The 24,172-nt window shown below is 39.3% G+C and overlaps 1 protein-coding gene across 1 annotated transcript; it reads right to left on the reverse strand.

Moving 5' to 3' along the window:
- Nucleotides 1-1,680: 1,680 nt before the first annotated feature.
- Nucleotides 1,681-21,169, reverse strand: LOC126094972 (lipase 3-like). Its single transcript, XM_049909627.1, has 9 exons — nucleotides 21,043-21,169; nucleotides 18,291-18,406; nucleotides 14,308-14,512; nucleotides 11,177-11,291; nucleotides 9,509-9,755; nucleotides 7,909-8,067; nucleotides 3,838-3,922; nucleotides 3,478-3,620; nucleotides 1,681-1,851 (listed from the first exon to the last, which is right to left on the reverse strand). The coding sequence occupies exons 2-9, from the start codon at nucleotides 18,402-18,404 to the stop codon at nucleotides 1,687-1,689; spliced, it is 1,233 nt and encodes a 410-aa protein (XP_049765584.1). The 5' UTR covers nucleotides 18,405-18,406; nucleotides 21,043-21,169; the 3' UTR covers nucleotides 1,681-1,686.
- Between the last annotated feature and the right edge of the window lie 3,003 nt (nucleotides 21,170-24,172).

A 24,172-nucleotide genomic window follows, 5' to 3' on the forward strand; every position in this document is an offset into this window, starting at 1 on the left:
TACCTTAAATTAAATATTTTTTAACTTGCAAACGGTTTCTGATGACACTTCATAATTTCCTTTGACTTACTGATTATTGATGTGTAGCAGTGTCAGAATGGCACACACAGACTCCCAAAAAAGGGATTGACAATATCGTTTCGACTGCAACACTTCCAAATTTGAATAGAATGCTTGCCCCTGGGTACTTAATCATTTTGCATCTTGGAACAGTTTTTCACATTTCGAAAACCTAAATTTTTCCGGAGTAATTTCTGTAATTTAGGAAAAAGCCTGCACTACACGTGCTATACTTTAAAAATGGAATAAGAAAATGTATTAGTCTTCTATTACAGGGCTGTCTAGAGGCGAAAGTCAGAATAATGTTCCAACGCTAAACATGCTCACCTCCCCCTCCCCTCCCCCCTACAGCTTATAGTTGTAAATATATTACTTTCATCATAAGTATCATTGTGTACTGAATCCATCTCCTGAATTCTAAAGCACTGTAACTCCTGAAGTACACAGTTGTTAGTCACTATGTTGGTTCTAACTTATTTTTTTTCAGCTAATACCACCGTCTTTGACCATTTAGCAAATATATTAAAATTACTTAGGAGTTAGAGCATTGCTATTTGAATATAATTTCCCCTGTCTTGTAAACTGAGGTGACAAAAGTCATAGGGATAGCGATATACACGTGTACAGATGGCGATAGTGTCGGTTCACAAAGTACAAAAGGACAGTGCATTGGCGGAGCTATCATTCGTACTCATGTGGTTCATGCGATAAGGTTTCCGACGTGATTATGGTCGCACGACTGGAGTTAACAGACGTTACATGGATGTTTACATGGAATAGACTAGGTTCTCTGGTCCAGCTGAATCCCAGCTGATACCCAACTGAACCAATCATTTCGCTACTTGCAGACCATTCGACGTCATTCATGGAGTTCGTGCTCCCAAACAACGATGGAACTTTTATGGTTTACTATGCGACATGTCACTGTGCTACAGTTGTTCGCGTTTGGTTCGAAGAACGTTCTGGACAATTCGAGCGAATGATTTGGCTACCCAGGTCGTCCGATATGGGTTGTGAAAATCATGAATTCATTTCGTGCACAAAATCCTGCACTACAACGCTTTCGTAAGTATGGACGGCTAAAGAGATAGTATTGCTCAATATTTCTGCAGATGACTTCCAACAACTTGTTGAGTCCATGCCACGTCGAGTTGCTGCTATACGCTGGGTAAAAGGATGTCCGACACGATGTTGCGAGGTACCCCGTGACTTTTGTCACCTCATTGTATTACGATTTGCCCCTATCCACTTAAAAATGAATAATAGTGTATGAAAATTTTTGAAATGTTATGCCATTGGGATGTTTTAACGAAAATAATGAATAGCCATAAACAACGTTGAAAATTCGAATATGCTGACTGTTTGAGTCACTAACAGTGTTAATAAAATAGTTCATGGACTTCGACATCGCGTGGTATAGACAGATATGTGTAATTCCTTAACTGAGGATAAGCCGTTACACGTAAAACAATGAGTGATACACAAAAAATATTAACAAATTTTTTTTTTGCTAAATGATTTATTTAAGGAACTGAAAATTTACATGTAATGATAATGGAACATGTTTCGGAGAATGGTTGTATGTGCCTCAATGAAGTTGCCATTTGTCCTGCAATGGTCGTCTGTTTACAAGTCTCCTTGTTCATACTTGTGCATCAAGTCCAACACATGTTTGTACACTAAATCATACGCATCTTTTCCGTATGTGAAATCGAGATGGTTAAATTTCTCGTACGCAACCTTGAACTTCCTCTTTGCATTTCCTAGCTGAGTGTACAAACGATCAATGTCCTGCAAAGGAACAGAAAAATTTTAGATAGGGGTTGCGTAGTTGTGGTACATATTAAAATGTCACGAAACAAAGAAGCTATGTTAAGTAAATTAGGAAGTATTCATTTTTTCTAGAGTACTGTGCATTATGCTATTACCAGATTACCAACTCCTTTCAAATTTTAAATACAGCTACTATCGGAAATATTTCTTAATTAGAATTAAAGTATTTTGACGTTATGAAACTGAACTTAGATACCATTGAAACTGAACTTCAGCATCATATAAATAAGACTAATAGCGAAACTGATCTACACATCCCGAAACACGGAGACAGTTTACTCCGAAAACTAACAATAGAAGAAATTTATTATATATAAAGGGCTATAGTAGAACGGAAGAACGTAATAAATGAAAACACAACACTGTGCAACAATACACTCTTCGCGGCTCTAAGACAACTGAGACAGGTCACAGAACAGGAACACTCCTCCCCCCCTCCCCCATATGTTTATGTATGTATCACTTACCCATCACATATAGAGCCATAAATAAGGAACAGAACAGGCGTCCCGCTACAGTTTACAAAACCATATAATATACGATACATTGTTGCAACATACGCGAACAGCAAGATGGCATAACGTTTTGAATTACCACCAAGGTGCAAAAGCTATGTTTTTCTGTGTTTAAATGCAACTGCAACCTCACGAGCGAACGCGAGCACATGACAGATTACGTAAAAACCTGGTACGAACCAAAATTGTACCCACAACACTACCGCAATTCCCAGTAGTATAACGCTGACGTATACAAATTCACTTTTCCGTATTTGTTCAATACTAGCCGCTCATACAGCTGCATTCAAACTGTATGCCGAAGAAACAGCAACTAAAACACAGAAAACATGCCGGAAATAACGGCAACAAACGTAAAAACCATGCTGTGAATTAAAGTAAATAAGGTATTATGGAAGTATTCACAGTACACAATATTTGCTACCAAACAGTACATTTATCCCCACGACGCGTTTAAAAGGTTTAAACCTTCATCATCAGGTGGATTTACATTTGTTAATATGACATTTGTGTGTGTGTTGTGTTAAGATGTCATGGGGTAACTTGTGGCACTGTCTTCAGAGGTCAAAGGTTCCTTTCACTGTCGTAACACATCACATTTATACTGTCATATTTTGTATAAAATATGACAGTATACATATGTGTTATGACAGTGAAAGGAACCTTTGACCACTGGAGACAGTGCCACAAGTTCCTCCAAAATATCCTAACACAACACACCCACAAATGTCATACTAACAAATGTAAATCCACTTCATGTTGGAGATTTGAACCTTTGAAACGCGTCGTGGAGATAAATAAACAGTGACTGGTAACAGTAAACTTGTTGTTTCATTTATCAGTTTGGGAAAGAAAATGAAATAAATCTTGGTGGACCAACAATCCCATATTGTTGTTTTTATGCAAAGACGGATCAATGGACGAGTGTCAAGATAAAATGATAATTTGAACTGTATTTAATTTAGTTCTGGAATTGTCTCTCTTACCAAACTGACTAATTCAGTCGGGAGTATATATGGATAGATACATAAAGTAAAAGTAGGTAAACGTTCTGCTATCTATTGATTACCTGAGGTCCTGCCAGCCAGTCGTTTAGACTGTAGAACAGATAAACCGGAGCCTTGACGTTGATAAGCTTGTAATCAGGTGGTGTAGGCTGCTTGTAACGTTTTATGTTTTCCACCATACCATGGTCGTACTGCCTGAAATGGCCTGAAATGAAAAAAATTTTGTGTGTAAGGTAGAATCTGGAGTACTGAATACTGGCTACAAATGTACGAATAGTCACTCTGAAAATGAACTAAAATTTCTGTATATTATCCTGAAACATGTTGTAAGACATCAAAAACTAAAATAATAAAACTATAATATGTTTCTGAAAGTAGCTCGCGTTTCACCTCATGAAAGATGATGTTTATCACAAACTTACCTTTGTCTATGCCTTGCGCGTAATGTATGAACTGTCTGGTGGAGGATCCAGCAGGGATATGTGAGGAAATTGCTGCTAGCTTTTCCTAGGGAAGAAAAACACAGATATTCTTTAAGTTGACTGGAAGAACTCTATCGATATGTTACTTACATATATGACATCAATGGTCAAGGAAGACTGGAGATTAATATTTCAGGTCCCTTTGCTGACAAGATAATTAGAGGCGTACAAAATGCAAGTGATGTGAACAATATAATCAGTACATTCTTTATATGTACGAAGAAGTGTTGACTTATGCGGTGACCACACAGCCTTATAAAACAGTAATGTCGTTGCTCTTCTCGCTTATAAATTAATTTCTTTTCGGAATTTTTATTACGGAAATATTGGGGTCTTTTTCATATTTTATCTTGAAATCTATCGTGACACTTGCGTTTCAGTATCTGATATATGTAGTATCTAGTGTAACATTCACAAATAATGACAGAAAAATAGAAATAACTACACTAGCAGAAGTAGTTTACTTCTGTTCGAGTAGAGTCTAGACCACGGCGGTATGGGCGTGATGAAAGACATAGTAGAGGAAGAGGTGAACGTACAGAAACGTTAGAAGGGATACGACAAGCGAAGCATACTGGGCGAGAAACAGGCAATTTAAATGAAAAATAAAGAATAAATAGCCTCATATCGCTACTCAAACGGTACCGACAGGTAATTAAAAAGCGTAAAAACTTGCAACGAGACATATGATTAAGGTCTGGTTAATATTATGAACGTATTGCTGAATAGCTTCATTATGTATGCGTTACGGTTTCCAGCGGAGGTGCTCGAGAAGATGATTTGTGATTGAATGTTTGCCACCATTTTGGACTTAGTACACATTAGACAGAGTGAACTTAAAAAAAGAAAAAAACAGAATACTATATACAGTATTTCGACGCTAGTAGGATAATAGGAAAATAATAAATAAAGTGCCTTTTGTAAAGAAAGAAATTTAGGTGAAGGGGCGGCATGCCGTCTTCATAGAGATAGAGATAATCTAGCTGTTAGGGCAGTGGTTGGACAGCTGAGCCGGCAGAGCTCTCGATCACGAAGGTGAAAGGTCTCAGCTTCGAGTCGCTGGCTGGAAAGCAGTTTTAATCTGCCAGGAAGTTTCAAAATAAAAATAGCTTACAGTTACGAAATGAGCGTTTACTGTAGCGTTAGATAAGGAGTAATGGCCATTATGTTAATTTTCGTAGTATAAATTATGAGAATGAAACACTAAAGTGCTGAATCGCTTTCCTAGAATGCAAAATTGAGCTCAAATTAGCGTGAAGTACTGGGTGGACAGTAGCAATGGAGCAAGAGTTTTAGAATATAAATTTTTTATTACAGATCGCTACAACCAAAATAATAGATAAATCAGAACTTGTGTTTCACCTTATAATAGGTACTTCATGATATAAGCAAGGCAGTGATTACTGAGAAACCAACGAAGTACACATGGCGAAAGACAGAGACATATAACTGGGCATACAAAGCACGGGTACAGGAATTTTCATGGCGTCTCTCGGATCATGTGGAGTGTAATTAAACTCCATTGCATTGTATTGGGTTGACGCAGAAGTTCGTAGCGTTTTCCATAAGTTTAATGAACGCTATAGGTATACATAACAGACGCTTAGTCATCAATAATGTATTTCTTTTCTATGTACTACAGTCTCCCAATGTTCTGGTAACTTTTCGATTCCGCTAGTATAGAAGTCACATGGTTCTGAAGCAAAGAACTCATCGAGCCATGTTCGAAGCACGTTTTCATCCGGAAAGGAAATCCTTGAAGGTTGTTCAATAGAGAGCAGAAAATCTGAAAATATGATGGCGTAGTATCAGGTGAAGAAGGTGGGTGCGGAATGATTTCCTAACCCAACTCCTGTATGGTGTTTTCTGTCAGTCTCGCAGCGTGCACGCGGGCCTTATCGTGGAGTAGCATCGCTTCACGCAGTCCTCCTGATTGTTGTTCTTGAACTGCGTCTGCAAGACGTCTCAGTTGTTGACAATAAATGTTAGCAGAGATAGGTACACCTCGGGGAAGCAATTCGTAGTACACCACACCATCAGTGTTTCACCAGGGGCATAATAATATCTTTTGTAGATGCGCTCTGGTCTTTATACGAGGAGTTGCTGCTTTGTTTGGCCTCAACCTTTCGTTTATTTTCCACATGTTAGCATAAAGGCACCATTTCTCATCCCCAGTAACGATACAGGATAGGAACGATTGGCCTTGTTCACGAGCCAATTGATCACAAGCAAGCAAAGTAGCCCATATGACCACTGTCTGATTTTTGTGATTTTGGCTTGGAGCATGCGGTAACTATAACTCCATCCTGGAACCTTCCCCATTGCATGCAAATGTCGCACGAAGACAGAATGATCACAGTTCATCACATCTGTCAGTTCTCTAGTACAGTGACGTGGATCATTGTGGATCAATGCTTTTAAACAATTCTCGCCAAACCCTGAAGATCTTCCTGAACATGGAGTGTCACTAATGTCAAAGCGATCCTCCTTAAAACAAAAAAAGCATTTTCTTGCCATGCTGTGTCCAATGGCATTATCCCCATACACGGCGCAAATGTTTCTGGTTGCCTACGCTGCTGTCACCCCTCTACTGAACTCGAATAGAAGAATATGCCGGAAATGTCCCGATTTCTCCACTTATCAATCCATTTCCTAGCGTTCACAGCTCCTCTCACTATCTCCAAATGGTAAAATGACTATATATAACCTCGAATAGCAACAGTTAACTACGGATAAAAAGTGACAATCGATAAATGAACCCACAGCAACCGAAATACCAACATGCTAAACAACAACGCTACGAACCTATGCACCAACCTAATAGTATGTTTGACCAGGTGGTGCTACGTAACAAGTCAGTTGAAGACTTGTCACACGTGAAATAGTTGGAATAAGGCTTAAGCTTCAAAGTAGACACATCATTCACAATCTGAGAAGACTCCAAACCAGCTGCTGAACAATGGTAAGTACCCAGAAAGATTCAAAATGGAAACAGACATAGTCGTAACCTGTAATTTATGCAAATTTGATAGTTCAAACATTCGTGCGTGGCTTTAGAGTACGGCCCTTTCGCAGAGCTTATAAAAACAAAACTGGGGCAGCAAAAATACAATTTAAAATGACTGTAGTTTTGCAGATCACAACACACAGAGGTACCTAAGAGAACCAGTGCTAAACCAGGTCCCCTATAAATAAAAAAAAAGTGAAAATGTGTGGTAAGTTCCTACAGGACAAAACCACTGAGGTCATCGGTCCCTAGGCTTACACACTACTTAATCTACCGTAAACTAACTTACGTTAAGGTCAACAAATTACGCTGTGTACGATGTATGGAAAAGTTGGATGAGGGAATGCCTACCTAATGTAATAGTGCCGAACAGGGGAAGAGATGCAGGCTGAACACGCAAGCGGTAGAATGAATGATGAAACATCAACAAGCTGGAAATCAAATTCTGGATAGTTGACGACAATAATACTGAAATGAACTTTTGTAACGCTGTGTTTAAAAGAACGAATTAAAAACTTGTCGGTACTCATTTAGTAATATCTCTGCGTATTAATTAATTTTCATCAAGGAACAACCTTCGCCGCGCATCAGTTACTAAGGTCATGTTGCCTGTTGTAAATGAAAAAGATAATACCATACGAAATCAAGGATGTACTATGGAATGTTTACACCAGAGAAGACACACAAAACTTTTACGCAGTTAGACGATAAGGTCAAGGAAACAATCTCAGTGAAACCAAAACAGTGAAAGGGAGAGTAGCGTTATATCATGTGGTAACAAAGTTGGAAGATGCTCTAAGAAACACAAAGAGTCTTAAAGTGGAATTTTTGACGGTACAAACAATTTTGGAAATGAATACAGGTACAAAGAACGTGGGAAGAAGCAGAGTTCAAAGAGACGCTCGAGACAGTAAATTTCAGCGATGTTAAATAGCAACTGTCGAAGTCGAAGTTCCACATTACACCTAGTTCAGTTATCTAAGAAACGAATAGTAGCAACTCACCTCCACGACCTGTTCCTTATCAAAACCACAGATCATAAATACGACATTGGTACATATTGGTTCAGTTACGGCTTTGTCATTGCAGATCTTTGGTTGTATTAGCCTTATCAATTCCTGGCTGGGAGTAAATTTGCTAGCTCCAATTAGATACAGCAGCACCTGAAACACAGATACAGAAATACAGATGGATCTTTTAACTATTTACTTCTAGAACAATGTGCACAGTCAACTATCATTCGTTTCTACGAACAAAAGGTAAAATGAAGTACATTTATATATGGACTAATTGAATTTGCTAATCAGAAGATTATAGTAGCACTGTAAATTTAAAAAAAAAAGAATAGGCATACTTCTATGTGGACTTTTCTTTACAGTTACCATTTGGCAATGTAATGTCACGGAAGTCTGTGCTCAGCTTTTCATGAAATATTGTTTGATTAATGTTAGTGCAAACACTGAATCTTATTAAACAGTTTATTTCTGCTATCATTGTAGTTCAATTACTCATAAATAATTACTTCATGCACACCTATTGCTAAAGTCCTTTTTTGTGAAACTATTGTTTATTTCACTGTAGCAGCTACATCATCGTCATTAGTATTGTTTTGTCATGAAATAACATGTACATAATGGGTGCCATATGTACTTAATACAGAATAGTAATGTCATTTTCATAGCAATATACTGATGTATCTCGAATGAATACTGTTCTTTAGTTTAGATTTGCTTGAATTTGGAAGCAAAGTCCGTACAGTTACCAATGTCAAACATCATCATCATCATCATGCAATTAACAACTGGATCTACTGCTCTGTTACACCTCGGAATTGTTCACACCTTCTCTACATAACTAATTTTTTTGCAGATGCTATTATCAGTACTTCTAACAGTTTCACACACTCTTGTTGTGGATCCTAAAATCAGTGAATTCATTGTCTTTACAAATTTAAGGATGAATACCGTTACAGTAGAAATATTGCAAAAGTACAAGTCTGTTGTCAGTTCTAAGTTCTTCAGTAGCTGTTTCACATGTAGTGTTTCCATGAAAAATATTATTTCAATAGAGATTACAATTATCTTCGTTTCGTATTTAGGAGTAAATTTTACTTCAATGAATTGTTGATCTAATTTTGCATTGATAAGCTACTTATAGCCACTAATATTTGTTCTCTAAACGATCCCATTAAAAGGCAAAACACGCATAAGTGATGCAGAAAATTTCAAACTTTGAAGAGAGAATGTATGAATATTCCAAAAAGACTGGTTTACAAAACAGAAATACCTTTTTACGTTAATGAAAAGGAATCAAATTTTTATGCAGATGGTTCTAAACAGAAACATCTCTTTTAAGCATTTTTAGGTACAGTTACTTACCAGTTCCAAAAGAGATTTTATTTTCTTACGCATATTTCGCATTCTTGTCAGACAAAAGACACTTGGTTTCCATAAATGACAAAATTACAACTAACAAAAGAGATAAAAGATCAGTATACAGAAACAACAGTTCGTTCATACAAGAAGTGAAGAAAGAATATTTTAAATTTCACGTTAAAAGTGCGTGCATAGATCAAATATAAAAAATGTTAGAAAAGATTCTTACCTGAGCGGATGTTGTAAATTTTGCCAAAAGTTGGAACAGTGGACTGATCATATGGTTCATGTAAGCAATTGGCGCCAAGCTGAACATGGCACGAATCTTTTCGTTGTACTCAGGCTTCATTGACATTCCGACGTAGAACATGGTCGTGCCCATGGAATGTCCTATGTAGTAGATCTGCTTGTGGCCAGTCGCGTTTAAGACATAATCTATTTGTGCTGGCATGTCATAAATGCCATGTTCGTGCCAGCTAAAAACAGATAAATGGACTATTACGACGATGAAAAAATGTCATTCCTTTTGCTCCTGAGGGAACGTTCAAAGCAAAATCAATGAATAAGTGGGTAATAATTGTCCGTGAAATTCAGTAACGCCATTCGGAACAATTTATGTTACTAACTGCATAATGTACACGTCAATGATATGTTGTAATTTAGGCAATAAGGATTGCGTAGACTCTACCATTGCGATGGTCATCAGACGGTGATCAAGAACACAAAATACTAAATGATAAATATAGTTATAAAATACATAGAGAACTAAATGACTTATTACTGCGGTATTGTACAAGGGGCAGTAAAGTGAAACCGAGACAGATGGAAAACAGTAAGTAAACTGTTTATTATTTCAAAAGTAATCGCTATAACAGTTACAAACTTATCCCACTGAGCGGCAAGACGGTCAATGTCTTCATGGAAAAATGTTTGCGGATTCTTACGGAACCGTGATTGTTCCCAGGCGAGCACCTCTAGGTCCGAAGTAAACCAAGGTCCACGAATATCGTTCTTCAAGAGTCCAAGAATATGCAAATCGCACTCGGAAGGATCGGGACTGTATGGTTGGTGCATAAATGCTTTCAAGGGAAACTTTTCACTCCTAATCTTCTGCTAAGGATTCTTCTACCTGTTTCATACACAGATTCTCGAAATTCGCCAGTTTGGAGCCACTGTTCATTTCTCTACTGCGTGACAATTAGAGGACTAAAATATTGATACTATAAACTCGTTCGATTGCTACTTTTTCGAGGGCTAACGTGCCTGGTACTGCCGAGGATCCTAAGAAATTATTAGTTTTGTCTGAACTATAGAAATTATGAGAACGTAATTATGCAATGAATGTAGACATAATATTTGCCGAATCCAGCGATTGTAATATACTGATTGTGAAAACAGTCTTAGTCATGTTTATTTACTATTGTGAGCGCTTTCGGTGCATCGACATAATATATTAACAGTGTTGTACAATTCATAACATCCCCGTTTATACCATATTGTTTTCTGGTTTGAAATTATTATTTAATCAAGTGGGACCGCAGAAATGGAAAGACAATTCTTTGAAACATGTTTGATTTCAGTTTTCAGATTTTGAAAAGCGCCGAAAAAATTGTGACTGACAGAGATACAGAGTACAAGTTCTAGTCACTGTATCGAAGAGATGATTTTTAACCAGATAAACGGTAATTACAATCAGTGTATTTTCCTGTGAGAAGGATGGTAGGCGAATGGTTTCGGCTGGGACAAACGGTTCCCCTATGGTAAGCTAAAACGTTCGAGAATTTAGTGATGTACAGATTGCTCGACATATAGAGTCCTTGAGGATGGTTCTGCCTTCAGTGAAGGATGATGTGTGAATAAGTGTGATTCACAGCCTACTGTATATTTGTAGCCGTACCTGAAACGCCAATATTTGTCCTCTTCTGGAGAAAGGGTACGATGCCTCTGTGAGTACCAGTTACCACGGATGTTGCCGAGCCACACGTCGTACCCTTTGTCAGCCAGAATGTATGCTGAAACGAAAAGACAGTACGTGCAGTCTTGAAATGTATTGGTGTTTCTGTACGTTCACGAAGAACAATAAAACCACTTCAACGTCTTATTGTCAACGTAGTTATATATCTGGAAAATAACAAAAATGAATGCCCCAGTTACAGTGCTCAGGTTTTGTCGGTTTATTCAGTAGCATCAGGTATACAATAATCCTATAAAAGGAGACTGGCGAAGAAAGGGAGCGGAGAGGTCAAATCCTACGTGAATAAAATAGTTTTGAGCATTACGCAGCGCGTCGCGTCATTATGAAACTAAAAGCAAGTATCAGAACCTTTGCAAAAGTTTTCTTCAGTCGCCTGAAGTACAGACGTCCGTTTTAATTGTAGTTTTGAATCCCAAAATCACGTGGCATAATGCCGAAAAGGATATTATTCAAATTTATACTATCCGTGGAAGCTTAAGAAAGTATATTTTAGTCTATGAGTTATACTCGTAATTTCTTTACATACAGAGACACTGTTTTTAACAGCAACGATATTGGTTGTTTAACGGAATTCCATAGTTCCTGAAATAAGGAGTTTAACAATATAGCCTTCTATTAAGTTATCTGGAGTGCAACTTTTCTCAAAAATATCCGGACGAAGTACTGAAAGTAAAAGCCGAAACTGCCAGTGACGTTTGAGATCATCTGTCGAGTAAACATTACGCGAGGAAGCGGAACTTCGTCATGACCATGGATTCGTTTAACACAAAGCTCTTGGTCACCAAACAAAATCTCTGACACTTGTGTATTCTGTGGCACTAACCCGATGACGTGATTCTCGCGTTTAAGGGAACTTGTACTTGAATAACTGTCAAAAACTCGTTTTTTAATTTTTTTCTTAAAAAATTCTCAACAGTTTTCTGAACAAGAAAAAGTTTAGTTCGTGGAAAATGAAACACAGAAAGTACCAAAAGTAGAGGAATTTAAAAGTGGCTGCATGCACCACCTCGTCCCCATGGCACACGGTCATCTCTGTTAGGAATAAAGTTTTGCTCTCACTTGTTTCCTTTTTATGACTTTTTAGTCTCTTAAGTTGGCTAACCTGCGAAAGCTTTACAGATGCTTATCTTCTGTTTAAACAGATAGTTAAGTCATTGTTTGCTGTTGTTTTGACGCGAATATTTTGTTTACATGGAAGTAATATGTGAGTTCCTTATTGCGTGCCTGAGTTTCGTATTTCACTTGAAATCAATGAGAAGAATTAAGAAGTTCGGTGTTAAACAACATAAATTTTATGGAAATTGGTCAGCCAAACGGATTAACTCTGCCAATACTGAAATGCAACGTGATACTCTTTAATCAGCTTCACTAGTCCAAATGCTTCGAAGCTAAAACTGAAATATTTGGACAATGGGCTTGAAAGTATTAATGCTGTTAATATAGAGAAGCCAAGTATTGATTCAAGTTGTATTATTGTTGAACTCCCTGCTCTGTCTGAACTAATAAATAAAGCTTTGCAACTTAATGAATGTGGCAATAGTGGTGTGAAGGTAGTTGAGGACATACGTGCTAGAACAGGTTGTGCATCAAAATTAAGGACTGTTATGACCTTCAGGGAATGAAAAAGGCAGTATGGACTACCTTTTTTTTCATAGATCCTCCACAGATTACAACCCATGTCAAGCACTCTGCCTACCTGGCAGTGATTCATGGTATGGCTACCAGAGGGCTGTTACTCAAGGTGAGATCTACACCCATAAACGTTCTTCCCCATATGCTATAATGGAAGTTATAAAACCTATATATACGGATATTAGTGACACAAGAGTGTTAGAGAAATGTTTACATGGTAGGACTCAAAATCCAAACGCAAGTTTGAACAATTGTATATGAGAACGGATACCAAAAACTTTCTATCAGGACTAAATACTCTGAAAATATGTGTGGTAATTGCTGTTCTGTGTTTCAGTGACAGTGTTAAGGCTTATTGTTATGGAGCTGATGGGAGTGCCTGGTGGACTAAATATGCATAGAGCTCTAATAGCCACTGACCAAAGGAGACTCTCTGAAGCACAAAAAATCAGTGTTGGAAGCCACCAGAGAAGCAAGTATAAGAAGAAGTGTGAAGAAGAGGAGAGAGGAAGAACAACACAGGAAACTAGATGAATATGGATCTGGCATGCATTAGTGCCATGAAAGTTTAATAGAAAAAGCAAGTATTAACTTTAACTTGGATTTCCCAGAAGTTAAATTACTGCATTGTCCGGTAAACTTTGGCTAAAAAATTATTAAAGATAGAGAGCAGAAATTTTGTATACTGTCTTAAAACATGCAGAACTAAAAACTAGACTATTCTTGTTACTTAACTTTGAAAAGATAATGCTTTTTTGAAAAAATCATGAATTAATTTCCAAAATTTTTGATAATCATACTTTAAATTTTTTTGTACCACAGTTTATGACAGCACAATCTTTTCAGTAGTCTGCTCTAAAGATAATAGTGTAAAGAACTTACAGGGGAAAAATTAACCTTATACTTTGTTTATATTTTGAGTAATGTGTACCTATGATGTACAGAAATAATTAGCATGGTTTATTTCACGTGAAACAAAAAAATACAATTAAAAAGTGTTGAGAGCTAAATCTGTGGTTCATACATAAAACTTTTCCCAAAAGATGTCTTTAAAGACGGTAAGCATTATATGGGCATACAAATCTTCTTTGAGTGGAACTGTTTAGAAAACTGACAATTTTTTCGAGGTTTCCCTTGGTATTCACGGACCAGTCCCCTTAAAGTAACGGTGCAAGTGCTGCAGCTTCTGTCTGTCAGCTGACTCGTAAGGGATACTACCATAATATTAGTAGAAGAAATTGGGTATTTCGGCTGGACACCTTAAATCAGATGAATCACTCAATAATCTGTGAAAATACGTATGCCCACATCAGGTACATACTATATGTTTAGTTCGACTAAAATAATGTAAAATTATCGAATTTCCGGACTGATGCTGCTGAAAATGAATGCGACGTGAAAAGAACCAAAAAGTCACTCACCCAGAGAGGCGTTGGGCCCCATGATGACCCAGTCATCGGCGCTGTTCATGAGGCCGTGCTGCACCAGCACGGCGGGCTTGCGTTCCCCTGGGACGAGAGGTGAGGCCTTGCCGTAGGGGATCCTGAACATCCGCAGAATGTAGCCGTCTTCAGTCTCCACGACGTGTTCTTCACACGGGTAGCCGTACTTCTTAAGCAACTCTGGCTGTAATGAAGAGAAATACCAGCTTGGTTTTGTGGAGGACGGATAGTTACACATATGTTTGTTGACATCTGAGATTAGTAGGCACAGTAAAATGATTGTCTGGCTATAATGAAACCTCCATGTGGAAGTAGATTTTGCAACTACTTTGTTGATCCAATTTCGGAATTCATCAATGAGGTTCGCTATTCGGTTTGTAATAGAAAATTACGAAAGTTTCCTTCTTTGCGAAACCTTGCTTGCTGAGGTAATTCACAGACGTGAAAATTAACATGAAGCAATATTTGCTGGAATTTTTTAGTTAATGACAAAATCCATTTTATTAGTACAGTTTTGTATGAATATGGCTGTTGATACTCTTTAACGAAGTATTATACGTTCGATCAACCTATGCGCCCTTAAACGAACACGCTGTTCGGTTTGGGACGCTGTGGATGGTGTGGATCTAGTACCACGTTATCACGTGACCCTCCACGCTGACGTCAGTCACGGCAGTGAAGAGGTGTGTATGTTCGACTCGGTTCTAAGGAATCAGCACAGTAAGATGAGTTGTTGTCAAGTAACGAAATTCACAATACGTAGAAACGTAGTTGCCTTTAACTACACGGTTAATTAGTCTTAAATAGTGTGTGTCACGTCCTACAAACACCTACAAGTGACACTGTGTATTGTTGTGAACTAAAATGACCACACATGAATTCAGTTGGTGATGAAGAAAATAGAAAAACTTCAGTTGGCCTAGGAATTATGGAACATTCAAAAGACATGAATTTCTCTTAATGAAATGCTGTTCAAATATGTTATACCTATATCAGGTCAGACTTACAGGATACATAGTGTACAACGTATACAAACAAGAACGGAAAGAATGGTCAGAGGCTTGCGTCACTGGCAACAGACTGCAATAGGTATAAATTGATAAGTTTATGAAGATGATATCTATTCTTTCGGACATTCTTTCTTCTGCACACGCATTGCCCGAACTCTTACGGGACTCGGTAAGATTGTCTGCCGCGAGTAATGAGTGTAATGGGAAGGGGCACTACGATTGTAGTGTGTGGATATTAAGTTGGTGATGTGGGTCTCACGGGAGCGTGTAAGGGATAAGGCCCTGCAGTCACACTATGATCTGTGCCCTAGTTGGCTCAAATGGATAGAGCGTCGGCCAAGTAAGTAGAAGATCCCGGGTTCGAGTCTCAGTCGGGGTACACATTTTCAACTGTCCCCGTGGATGTATATCAAAGCATCTTGACAGCTTAAGGTCTTGATTTAATTATCATTTCATAAATTGATAGGATCTCATAGAAAGACTCTGCACTTATCACGGAAATCTGTTTCAAGAACTCCAGGAATATTGATTTCAGCTTGGAAATGACGACAGCTCTTCAGCGCTCTGTAGATTGAATTCTTCACACGTTCGTCATGTGCACTGAACTAGGATGTAATTTTAATATTCACTCTAAGACGCAAAAAAGAGGATGACGCACCACAAAGAAATTGTCCGCATAAGGCGTAAATCGGTAGACGTGACATAGATGCACTGACAACAAATGATTACAGTTTCAGAAAACTTATAATATTTATTCAAGAGAAAGAGCTTCAGAAATTGAGCAAGTCAATAACGCTTTAGCCTACGTCTGGTCATTATCCAACAAGCTACTGGGCGTGGCATTCATTGTTAGAGTTGCTGGATTTTCTTCTGAGGGCTATCGTGCCAAATTCTGTTCAATTTACGATTTAGATGGTCAAATCCTGAGCTGGCTAGGGGAACCTGCCCGTAATGCTACAAACGTTCGCAACTGGCGAGAGATCCGGTGACCTTGCTGGCCAACGGAGTGTTTGAGAAGCACGAACACAAGCAGTGTGAGCGGGCATTATGTTGCTGAAATGTAAGCCAAGGATTGTTAGCCATGAATGGCAACAAAATGGAGCGTAGAATATCGTCGACATTCCGCTGTGCTGTAAAGGTACCACGGATGACAGCTAAAGTGGTCCTGCTGCGAAAGGGAATCGAACCCCAGACCATCACTTCTGGTAGTCGGCGACAGTCATGTCGGTATCCCTACACAGCTCGTGGCTTCTCCAGCCACGTCTTCGCTGGTCATCGGGGCTCATTTCTGAGCAAGACTCATCACTAAAGACAATTCAAGTCCAGTTAATGAGTTTTCAGGCCGAAGACGTGTCTGTGGACGCCCAAGACAGCGATGGGATACCATCCAGAGCTAATCCGCAACACAGCGGTACGTCGGCGATATTCGTTTCGTTGCCCTTGATGTCACTTCATGCTGGGCTTGTATTTCAGCAAAATAATGCCTGCCTGCACACAATGAGAGTTTCTACTGTTTGTCTTCAGGCTTTCCAAACCCTGTAAGGTCGCTTGACATCTCCCCAATTGAGAACGTTCGAAGCATTATGGGTAGGGACCCCGACAAGCTTGGGATTTTGACGATCTAAAACGGCAGTTGGACAGAATGTGGTACGATATCCCTCAGGTGGACATCCAAAAAGTCTATCAGTCAATGCCAAGCCGCATAACTACTTGCGTAAAAGCTAGAAGTGGACCAACGGCGCCGGACCGTGTGGCCGAACGGTTCTAGGCGCTCCAATCTGTAACCGCGCTACCGCTGCGGTCGCAGGTTCGAATCCTGCCTCGGGCATGGATGTGTGTGATGTCCTTAGGTTAGTTAGCTTTAAGTAGTTCCAAGTTCTATGGGACTGACGACCTCAGATGTTAAGTCCCATAGTGCTCAGAGCCATTTGAACCATTTTTGGACCAACGCCTTACTGACTTGCTCAATTTGTGAAGCTGTTTCTCTTGAATAAATCATTCAATTTTTCTTAAATTGTAATCATTTGTTTTTCTGTACATGTAAATTATATCTACCAATTTTCGTATCATAGCGATAATTCCTTCGTGGTGCGTCGTTTCTGTCTTACAGTGTATGATGGAATGAAAAGAACGCTCCGTCACGCGGTTTATAGTGATTCGGAGAGAATGTATGTAGATGCAAGAAATTGTAGAAGTTATTGACGTAACTAAATATGGAGTTGAAGAAATTTTGCTATTTAGTAGCTCCTAGACTTCGATATCATTCTAGACGGAGTATGACCTTGGATTAAACAAGGATGAACAGCTACGCTGTCCGCCCCTCTGCTGAGTGGTCAGCGCGACGGAATGTGATGCCTAACGGCCCGGGTTCGATTCCCGGCTGGGTCTGAGATTTCCTCCGCTCATAGACTGGGTGTTGTGTTGTCCTTATCATCATCATTTCATCCCCATCGACACGCAAGTCGCCGAAGTGGCATCAAATCGAAAGACTTGCACCAGGCAAACGGTCTACCCGCCGGGAGGCCCTAGCTACACGGCATTTCCATTTCCAACAGCTACGCTTAAGTAGACGCAATGTGACTCTCGAATGAAGTGATTTAAGGATAATGTAAATCAATATGAAAGGCTCATTGCTGCCGAGACGAATGATTGTCTTAATTGTTGCGCCATATCTCTCGTTCACTGATCTTTCGCCGGTGATGATCAAGAGAGTCCTCTTGAGAGATAGATCCCGCATTCTGAGAAATTATTCATCCCTTTCCAGTCCTGCTTTCTACTCCGTCTCGAACCAATGGCAGGAATCGGAGTTTATTTTCATGAACTCTGTTTTCTTACACATGCTCCATCTCAGCTTAAGATGTAGTACAGTGCTCAGCCACGTAGGAGGTCGAAAATTTCGTAACTCATTACTTTCCAGAACTGCCGTCCTTTTTAAGAAGATATTCCGCTTACCGTGTCCAGGTCGACGTCATCATCCTGACCTCCACCTCTTTCCAGAGGCCAGTCTGCCGCCCGGATGCAGGCGGCGGCGCATAGAACGAGAAGCAGGTACGCTCCGGCATGCATTTCTGCAGAAACGAAACAACAGGTTGAGAAATTACTGTATCGATACCCTATCGAAAAATCATGCGAAATTTAGAGTGAAAGGTAAAGTAGAGAGCAAGAGAGCAAATCCGAAATTTATAGAGAGACAGGAATACACTGTTAGACATCTATTCCGACAAATAGACAGTGATCTGGCCCAGCGATAGAATTCCTCTCAAGTAAAAATAAAATTAGATACCTCTAAACATTCCCTATGGTTGAAGGTGTAAGATGCGCCCATGATACGTGTTTAAGAAAATTGAATGTGGGCGTCCTATGATACCATGCGGAACTAAAGAGAGCAGCGTGTGACAGAAGAAGAAATGAAAGAAGTTTTGTGTTTAACGTCCTGATGACAATAAAGTCATGAGGGACAGAGATTATGATCAGTCTCGACAAGCATGGGGAGGAAGTAATCCAAGTACTTTTCGAATTAAACGAAGCCTCGGTGAAACAAAATCTGGATAGCTAGGCGGACATGCTTTAAGCGTTGTACCAGCTATCTCAGGACGACCGTGAGATAACTGAAGATTAGCTGAAGTATGATATCGGGATGATACAATCGAGCGCAGGAGGAAACTCTATAAACTTAGTCGTCTGAAATGCACTAAGAGACAGAAAGAAATTGATCGCTTACGAGAGAAAGTATTCAAACGTATCTGCGTGGAATAACTTATGTAAACTAATGTTACAGCTAGGGAACAACCGTTCCTCCTAAATTTTATCACTCATTTTGGTAAAGTCTTACTTATTGCACTCTAAATGCAGCATTTTTACACGGTACTCAGAGGTGTGGATGGTTTGGCTGCATACCGATATGTATCCAAAATGTAACTCTTTTTAGGAGAGCAAATTTAAAATTTGCGGCTCATAATCATGTATTTCTTGCGTACGTTATGGCATCGCAGTAGCTTGTAAATGTAAATTGTTTCTCACAGCGTATAAAATGTTGTTGAAAGGTTTTAACTACCTCAATATTAAAATTTTGAAAATCATTATCTTAAGGAGATTGTCAAGAGATAAGAGAAGAAGGAAAAAAAAACACAAAATAAAAAATCAGACACTGTCACAGTTTCATGAAATTGCTGGTCACTCTTTGAAACGTCACCACGACCACATCTTAGATCTAAAAAGAAATGTTGTTGGCAAGGACGCGTAACATCCAATGGCCCCGTCTATTTTTTTCTCTACTTCTGTCACGAATTATCAGTCAGGGGAAGTTAAACTGCCACCGAGCAAAGCTCACTGAAAGCTTTAGTTCTGGAATGAAGCCCCTGGAATTAAACCTTGTCATGCAAAGCTTATTTACAAAAAAACCGATGTTCCTTGCGCTTTACCGTACTTTATGTGACGCATTTAATGCAACTTTGTTTTCCTCTTCGTGGCAAGCTCTTGAAGGCCTTTTTCAGAAAGACACCGCTCGACTACCAAGGCGCTCAGCAGTTCCCTACAGTATGCGCGAACTTTGAACTAGGACCCACGCTGCTTGTCGGCTACGAATATCTGCCCCTCAAGCAACGACAAGTGGTGTCAGTCCATTTTTCAGTTTTTGTGACCTACACCGTTTGGCATCCAACGCGCCGATATGTAGACTGTAAAATATTGAAACGGTGTCAAGTAAACATAACGACTTTCTCAGATTACAAGCTGAGAGTCTTAACGACAGTATACAAGAGATACTACAAGTGCTTGATAGTAGAGTAAACTAAGAAACAGCAGTCTTGTAATGATGTAACATACAACGTAAAGGGAATTGCGCACCAAAAATAGTCACTGTCCTGCTGCGGGAAATAAGGTTGAGAGTTTTTGACACTGTTGGTGATATCCTTAAATCTGTATCGAAATAAATCGTAAGTTTGCTAATTTTTAAGTAGTTAGTGTCACACATATATTGTGAAATAATCTAGGCTGTAGTTAAGCTGTATAAGACATCGCAGAATGGAGAACCACGGTCGTCAACAATGACATTATGTTAAAAACGTAGATACTCTTTAGTTTCAACAAGCTGTAACCTCTCCGCGAGTATACGCAGGAGTAAAAACCATTATCGTAAGCTCTGCGGTAACTTAGTGAGAACTTCAGTACTGTATACGTCACAATCCCTAAACGTGACCTACATTGCTCAGGAAGCTGGAACTGAACGATGGAATGATGCCGAGGAAACTTGTGAGTAAATACGTAGGGACAGACGTAAGCTCCATAAGCAATTCTACCCTCAAACAGAGAGCATAGAACAGTACGGAAGACGGTGTAACTAATGTTTTATGGATCCTTTTAACCATGGTGGTCACCTGAAGAGGCGTTTTTCTCTGGAGGCAGCTTTGACGACGAATATACAAAAACTTCTACATTATCTAATCAGTGATCAGGTTGAGAGTCACATCAGAGGAAAGTACACAACTTGGGGTAGAATATCCAAATTTCGCTACTTAATGATTGGTGTAGAAGAAAATTCGGTACAACGAATAAAACAAAGAACATATTCCATTTTAGGTATAAACGAAAATAATAGTGGTAACATAGTAAAACATGGAGATAATGCTACGGTAATTGTGTACAAGATAGCGCAGATGAGAACCAAATAAAGATACGTTCCATATCAGGATAAGCAGACACTCACCCGGCTGCTGGCCTCTGAATCTGTATAGGGAGCCGGTGGAGCTATCGGCTTTATAAACACCAGCGGCGGAGAACAGCTGATGTGCGAAGCGCTGAGAACGCAGACGTCAGCACCGGACGAGGCGCGCGGCTCGGCCGCGCCATCCACACCACGTGCCGCCGGCACCTGTGAATAATTTCATTGTCATTACAATTGGTCACTTGATTTCGTAACAAGTTTTGTTATAAAGTGTAATATACTAGCAGTTCTCAAGCAACATAGGATTTGCAGTAGAGACTTCATAAGATACCGATAAATCGTGCACTCAGTTTCTAATCATAGACGGATAGCGGAAAGAACGATTTCCTGTGCACTTTCTTATTTCAGGATTTATCTAATGTTGCTCGTGTCCATTTAGACGGTATTTAAGAGAAAGGTAAACGCTATTTGCCTTAAAAAGCTGGAAGTAATTCCAGTTAGTTTACCACATAATTGTGAAAGAGCAAGTATTGAAGAGCAGAGGTAAACTTATTGAGCATAAGGCTATGAAAGTTGATTTTAAGGGTGAACGTAATGCAGTAGATGGTAAAAATGAATTGATGGACGAAGTGACTGTTAGCATAATATGCATTTTGCGTTGTGCACTGGTTACTCGTTATTTTTTACCTTTTGCTTCTCGACTATCTCTAAATTCTGTGCGATTACCTAGATTCAGAGATTGTAGGCACTTTTCACGAGTATAGGAAAGTCACAATGCTCAATGCAAGTACGCCGTTGCTCTTGCAGTAGTTGTGTTAATAGTTACTTTTTAACGATCAGTGTAGTCTTGTGAATATTAAAAAGTAATAGAAGAGATATATCAGTTGATTAGTGTAGCTATGGAAGAGGTAGATTTTTCCTCAATTTATTAAAAAACTCGAAACCCGCCTCGATTACGAAAATAGCACCTAGTGTTAACCTAGATTTCGGCGTAGATAACTACACCTTCTCCAGAACAATAAAACCCACAAGTGCCTAAGAAGACCTTTGTCAATGATTAAAAGAACACCATAGCTATACATTTATAAATGAAAATAAGGAAAACACATACAGTACATATGTATAAAGTCTAAACCACTACTTAACTTAATGGTGTAACCTCCACCTCAAACCGGCCTATGTTCGATGGGCCATGACCCGCCATAAACTCGGGCCATTACCTTAACAGCCAACGTAAGTTTCAAATAAAATAATGAAAACAGATATATGACATGCACACCATCTAATGTATTTGAGGCAATACAAATAAACACACACGATGTATTTTCGGTTGTGTAATCATTCCATAACGAGCATTCACGAATTCATACGTTCATTCATTATTCACAATGTTTCCATTATTCTATCGCAAAGCAGAATTTTCAGGGAAGCATATTACGTCATGGTACAATATGAGATGTAAAATTGGGCATCAGACTAATACCGTAGCGTTTACAAAAAAAATAGTTCAAATGGCTCTGAGCACTATGGGACTTAACTTCTGAGGTAATCAGTCCCCTAGAACTTAGAACTACTTAAACCTAACTAACCTAAGGACATCAGACACATCCATGCCCTAGGCAGGATTCGAACCTGCGACCGTAGCGGCCATGCCCTAGGCAGGATTCGAACCTGCGACCGTAGCGGTCACGCGGTTCCAGACTGACGCGCCTAGAACCGCTCGGCCACTCCGGCCGGCTAGCGTTTACAAACCATTAAGTATGCGTGAGCTTTTGTATTAAACTTCCTTCAAGAAAACTATAAATTAAGAAAATAAAACCTGCAAGGAACCAGAAATTGAGGAAAACAAGAACCTTCAACATCGCAGCGCGTCAGCAATCGTTGGTTAATATTGACCACTGGCGTTTATCGTATGGACCCCACACAAATCGAAGATTTTCGGTAATTCTAATCTCAACACTTGAAAACTGCACACCAGCGGAAAAAAAAAATTAAAATTCTACACATAGCTGGTACAAAATGGATTAAAGCGACCAGTGCTATTCTTATTCTCACTCTCCGTTTTCACTGACGTTTCTGTAAAATGTCAGTCTGAACCAGCTACACCTACTGAGGTGCAGTATAAAGGATGATTTCTTGATGTTACAAACCTACAGGGATGATGAAGAAGGGTAAATGTATCGATATGAGGCAAGGAACCCTGGTTCGAAAACGACCGAATCGGAAGATATTAGCGAAAGTCGTTCGGATATCCCTAACACTGACATTTTCTACTGCAAGTTCGTTGCTCACTATATTTTGCGATAAGGTAGTATCGACCAAAACAACAAAAAATGTCCAGTAGATATGGGCTCTAAACTGCATGACTTAAGAGCTATGAGCACTTGTTGATCTTTGCTGCTCTGAAACACAACTCTTCTACTGAATAAGTGCTTACACTCTTAAAGAATGCAGTTTGTAACTCAAGTTTACCAGTCAATGTTTTCTTCTTTTTATCCATACGACCTCCTCCGAAAATATGGAAAGCGAAGAGCTTGCAGTAGAACTGGTCCACTGTCAGAGGTTGCAGGACGATTTTCGCTTATGACTTTCGACTCGGTCGCTTCCTGACAAGGTTTCTTTGCCTCAAATTGATATGTTAACACTTCTCCATCGTCCCTGAAAGTTTGTAACTTAATGACGGAATCAGTTGTACAGGTATTTCACTAAGAGTCCAAAATCGGATTCGAATAATCTCTAATGGATACTAAAACAATAATGTCTTTAACTAAAGGTTACTGCAGGTATTAGTTTACAATAACAGAAACGTCAGAGCGAACATGGATCAACAAATAAGCCGTTTGCAAGGTAACTGCGAATGCCGACAATATATTGTAAAGTTCTCAATGAAGTATTGATTCCGTTGGACTCAAATTTCACCCATTGCTGGTTAGGAAATGTGACTGGTGTATGGAAGGGGAGGGGCACCAGTACGTTTTGCTGCTGATACGAGGGAAGTTCATTAAGTAACCCAACACTTCTTTGTCGGCTAATTTCGGTTGGAAAATTGCGGAATTTGTGGTGTGGCATCGTGAAATGTACCCACTTCAGCCCAATAGTTTCATGAAGTTCTGATACCTGGCGGTGCTGTACGTGACCTTCAAATGGCGTCTGTAACGGTGATGCGTTCGAA

Source organism: Schistocerca cancellata, chromosome 8, assembly GCF_023864275.1.
Source record: "Schistocerca cancellata isolate TAMUIC-IGC-003103 chromosome 8, iqSchCanc2.1, whole genome shotgun sequence".
Taxonomy (NCBI): domain Eukaryota; kingdom Metazoa; phylum Arthropoda; class Insecta; order Orthoptera; family Acrididae; genus Schistocerca; species Schistocerca cancellata.

Excerpts from the sequence above, each read along its gene's own strand:
- LOC126094972 (XM_049909627.1), bottom strand. The coding sequence starts at position 18,404 with ATGCATGCCGGAGCGTACCTGCTTCTCGTTCTATGCGCCGCCGCCTGC. Across the intron at positions 8,068-9,508 it reads AATTTACAACATCCGCTCAG|GTGCTGCTGTATCTAATTGG; the intron begins GTAAGAATCTTT and ends TCTGTGTTTCAG. Across the intron at positions 1,852-3,477 it reads ACTGGCTGGCAGGACCTCAG|GACATTGATCGTTTGTACAC; the intron begins GTAATCAATAGA and ends GTTCCTTTGCAG.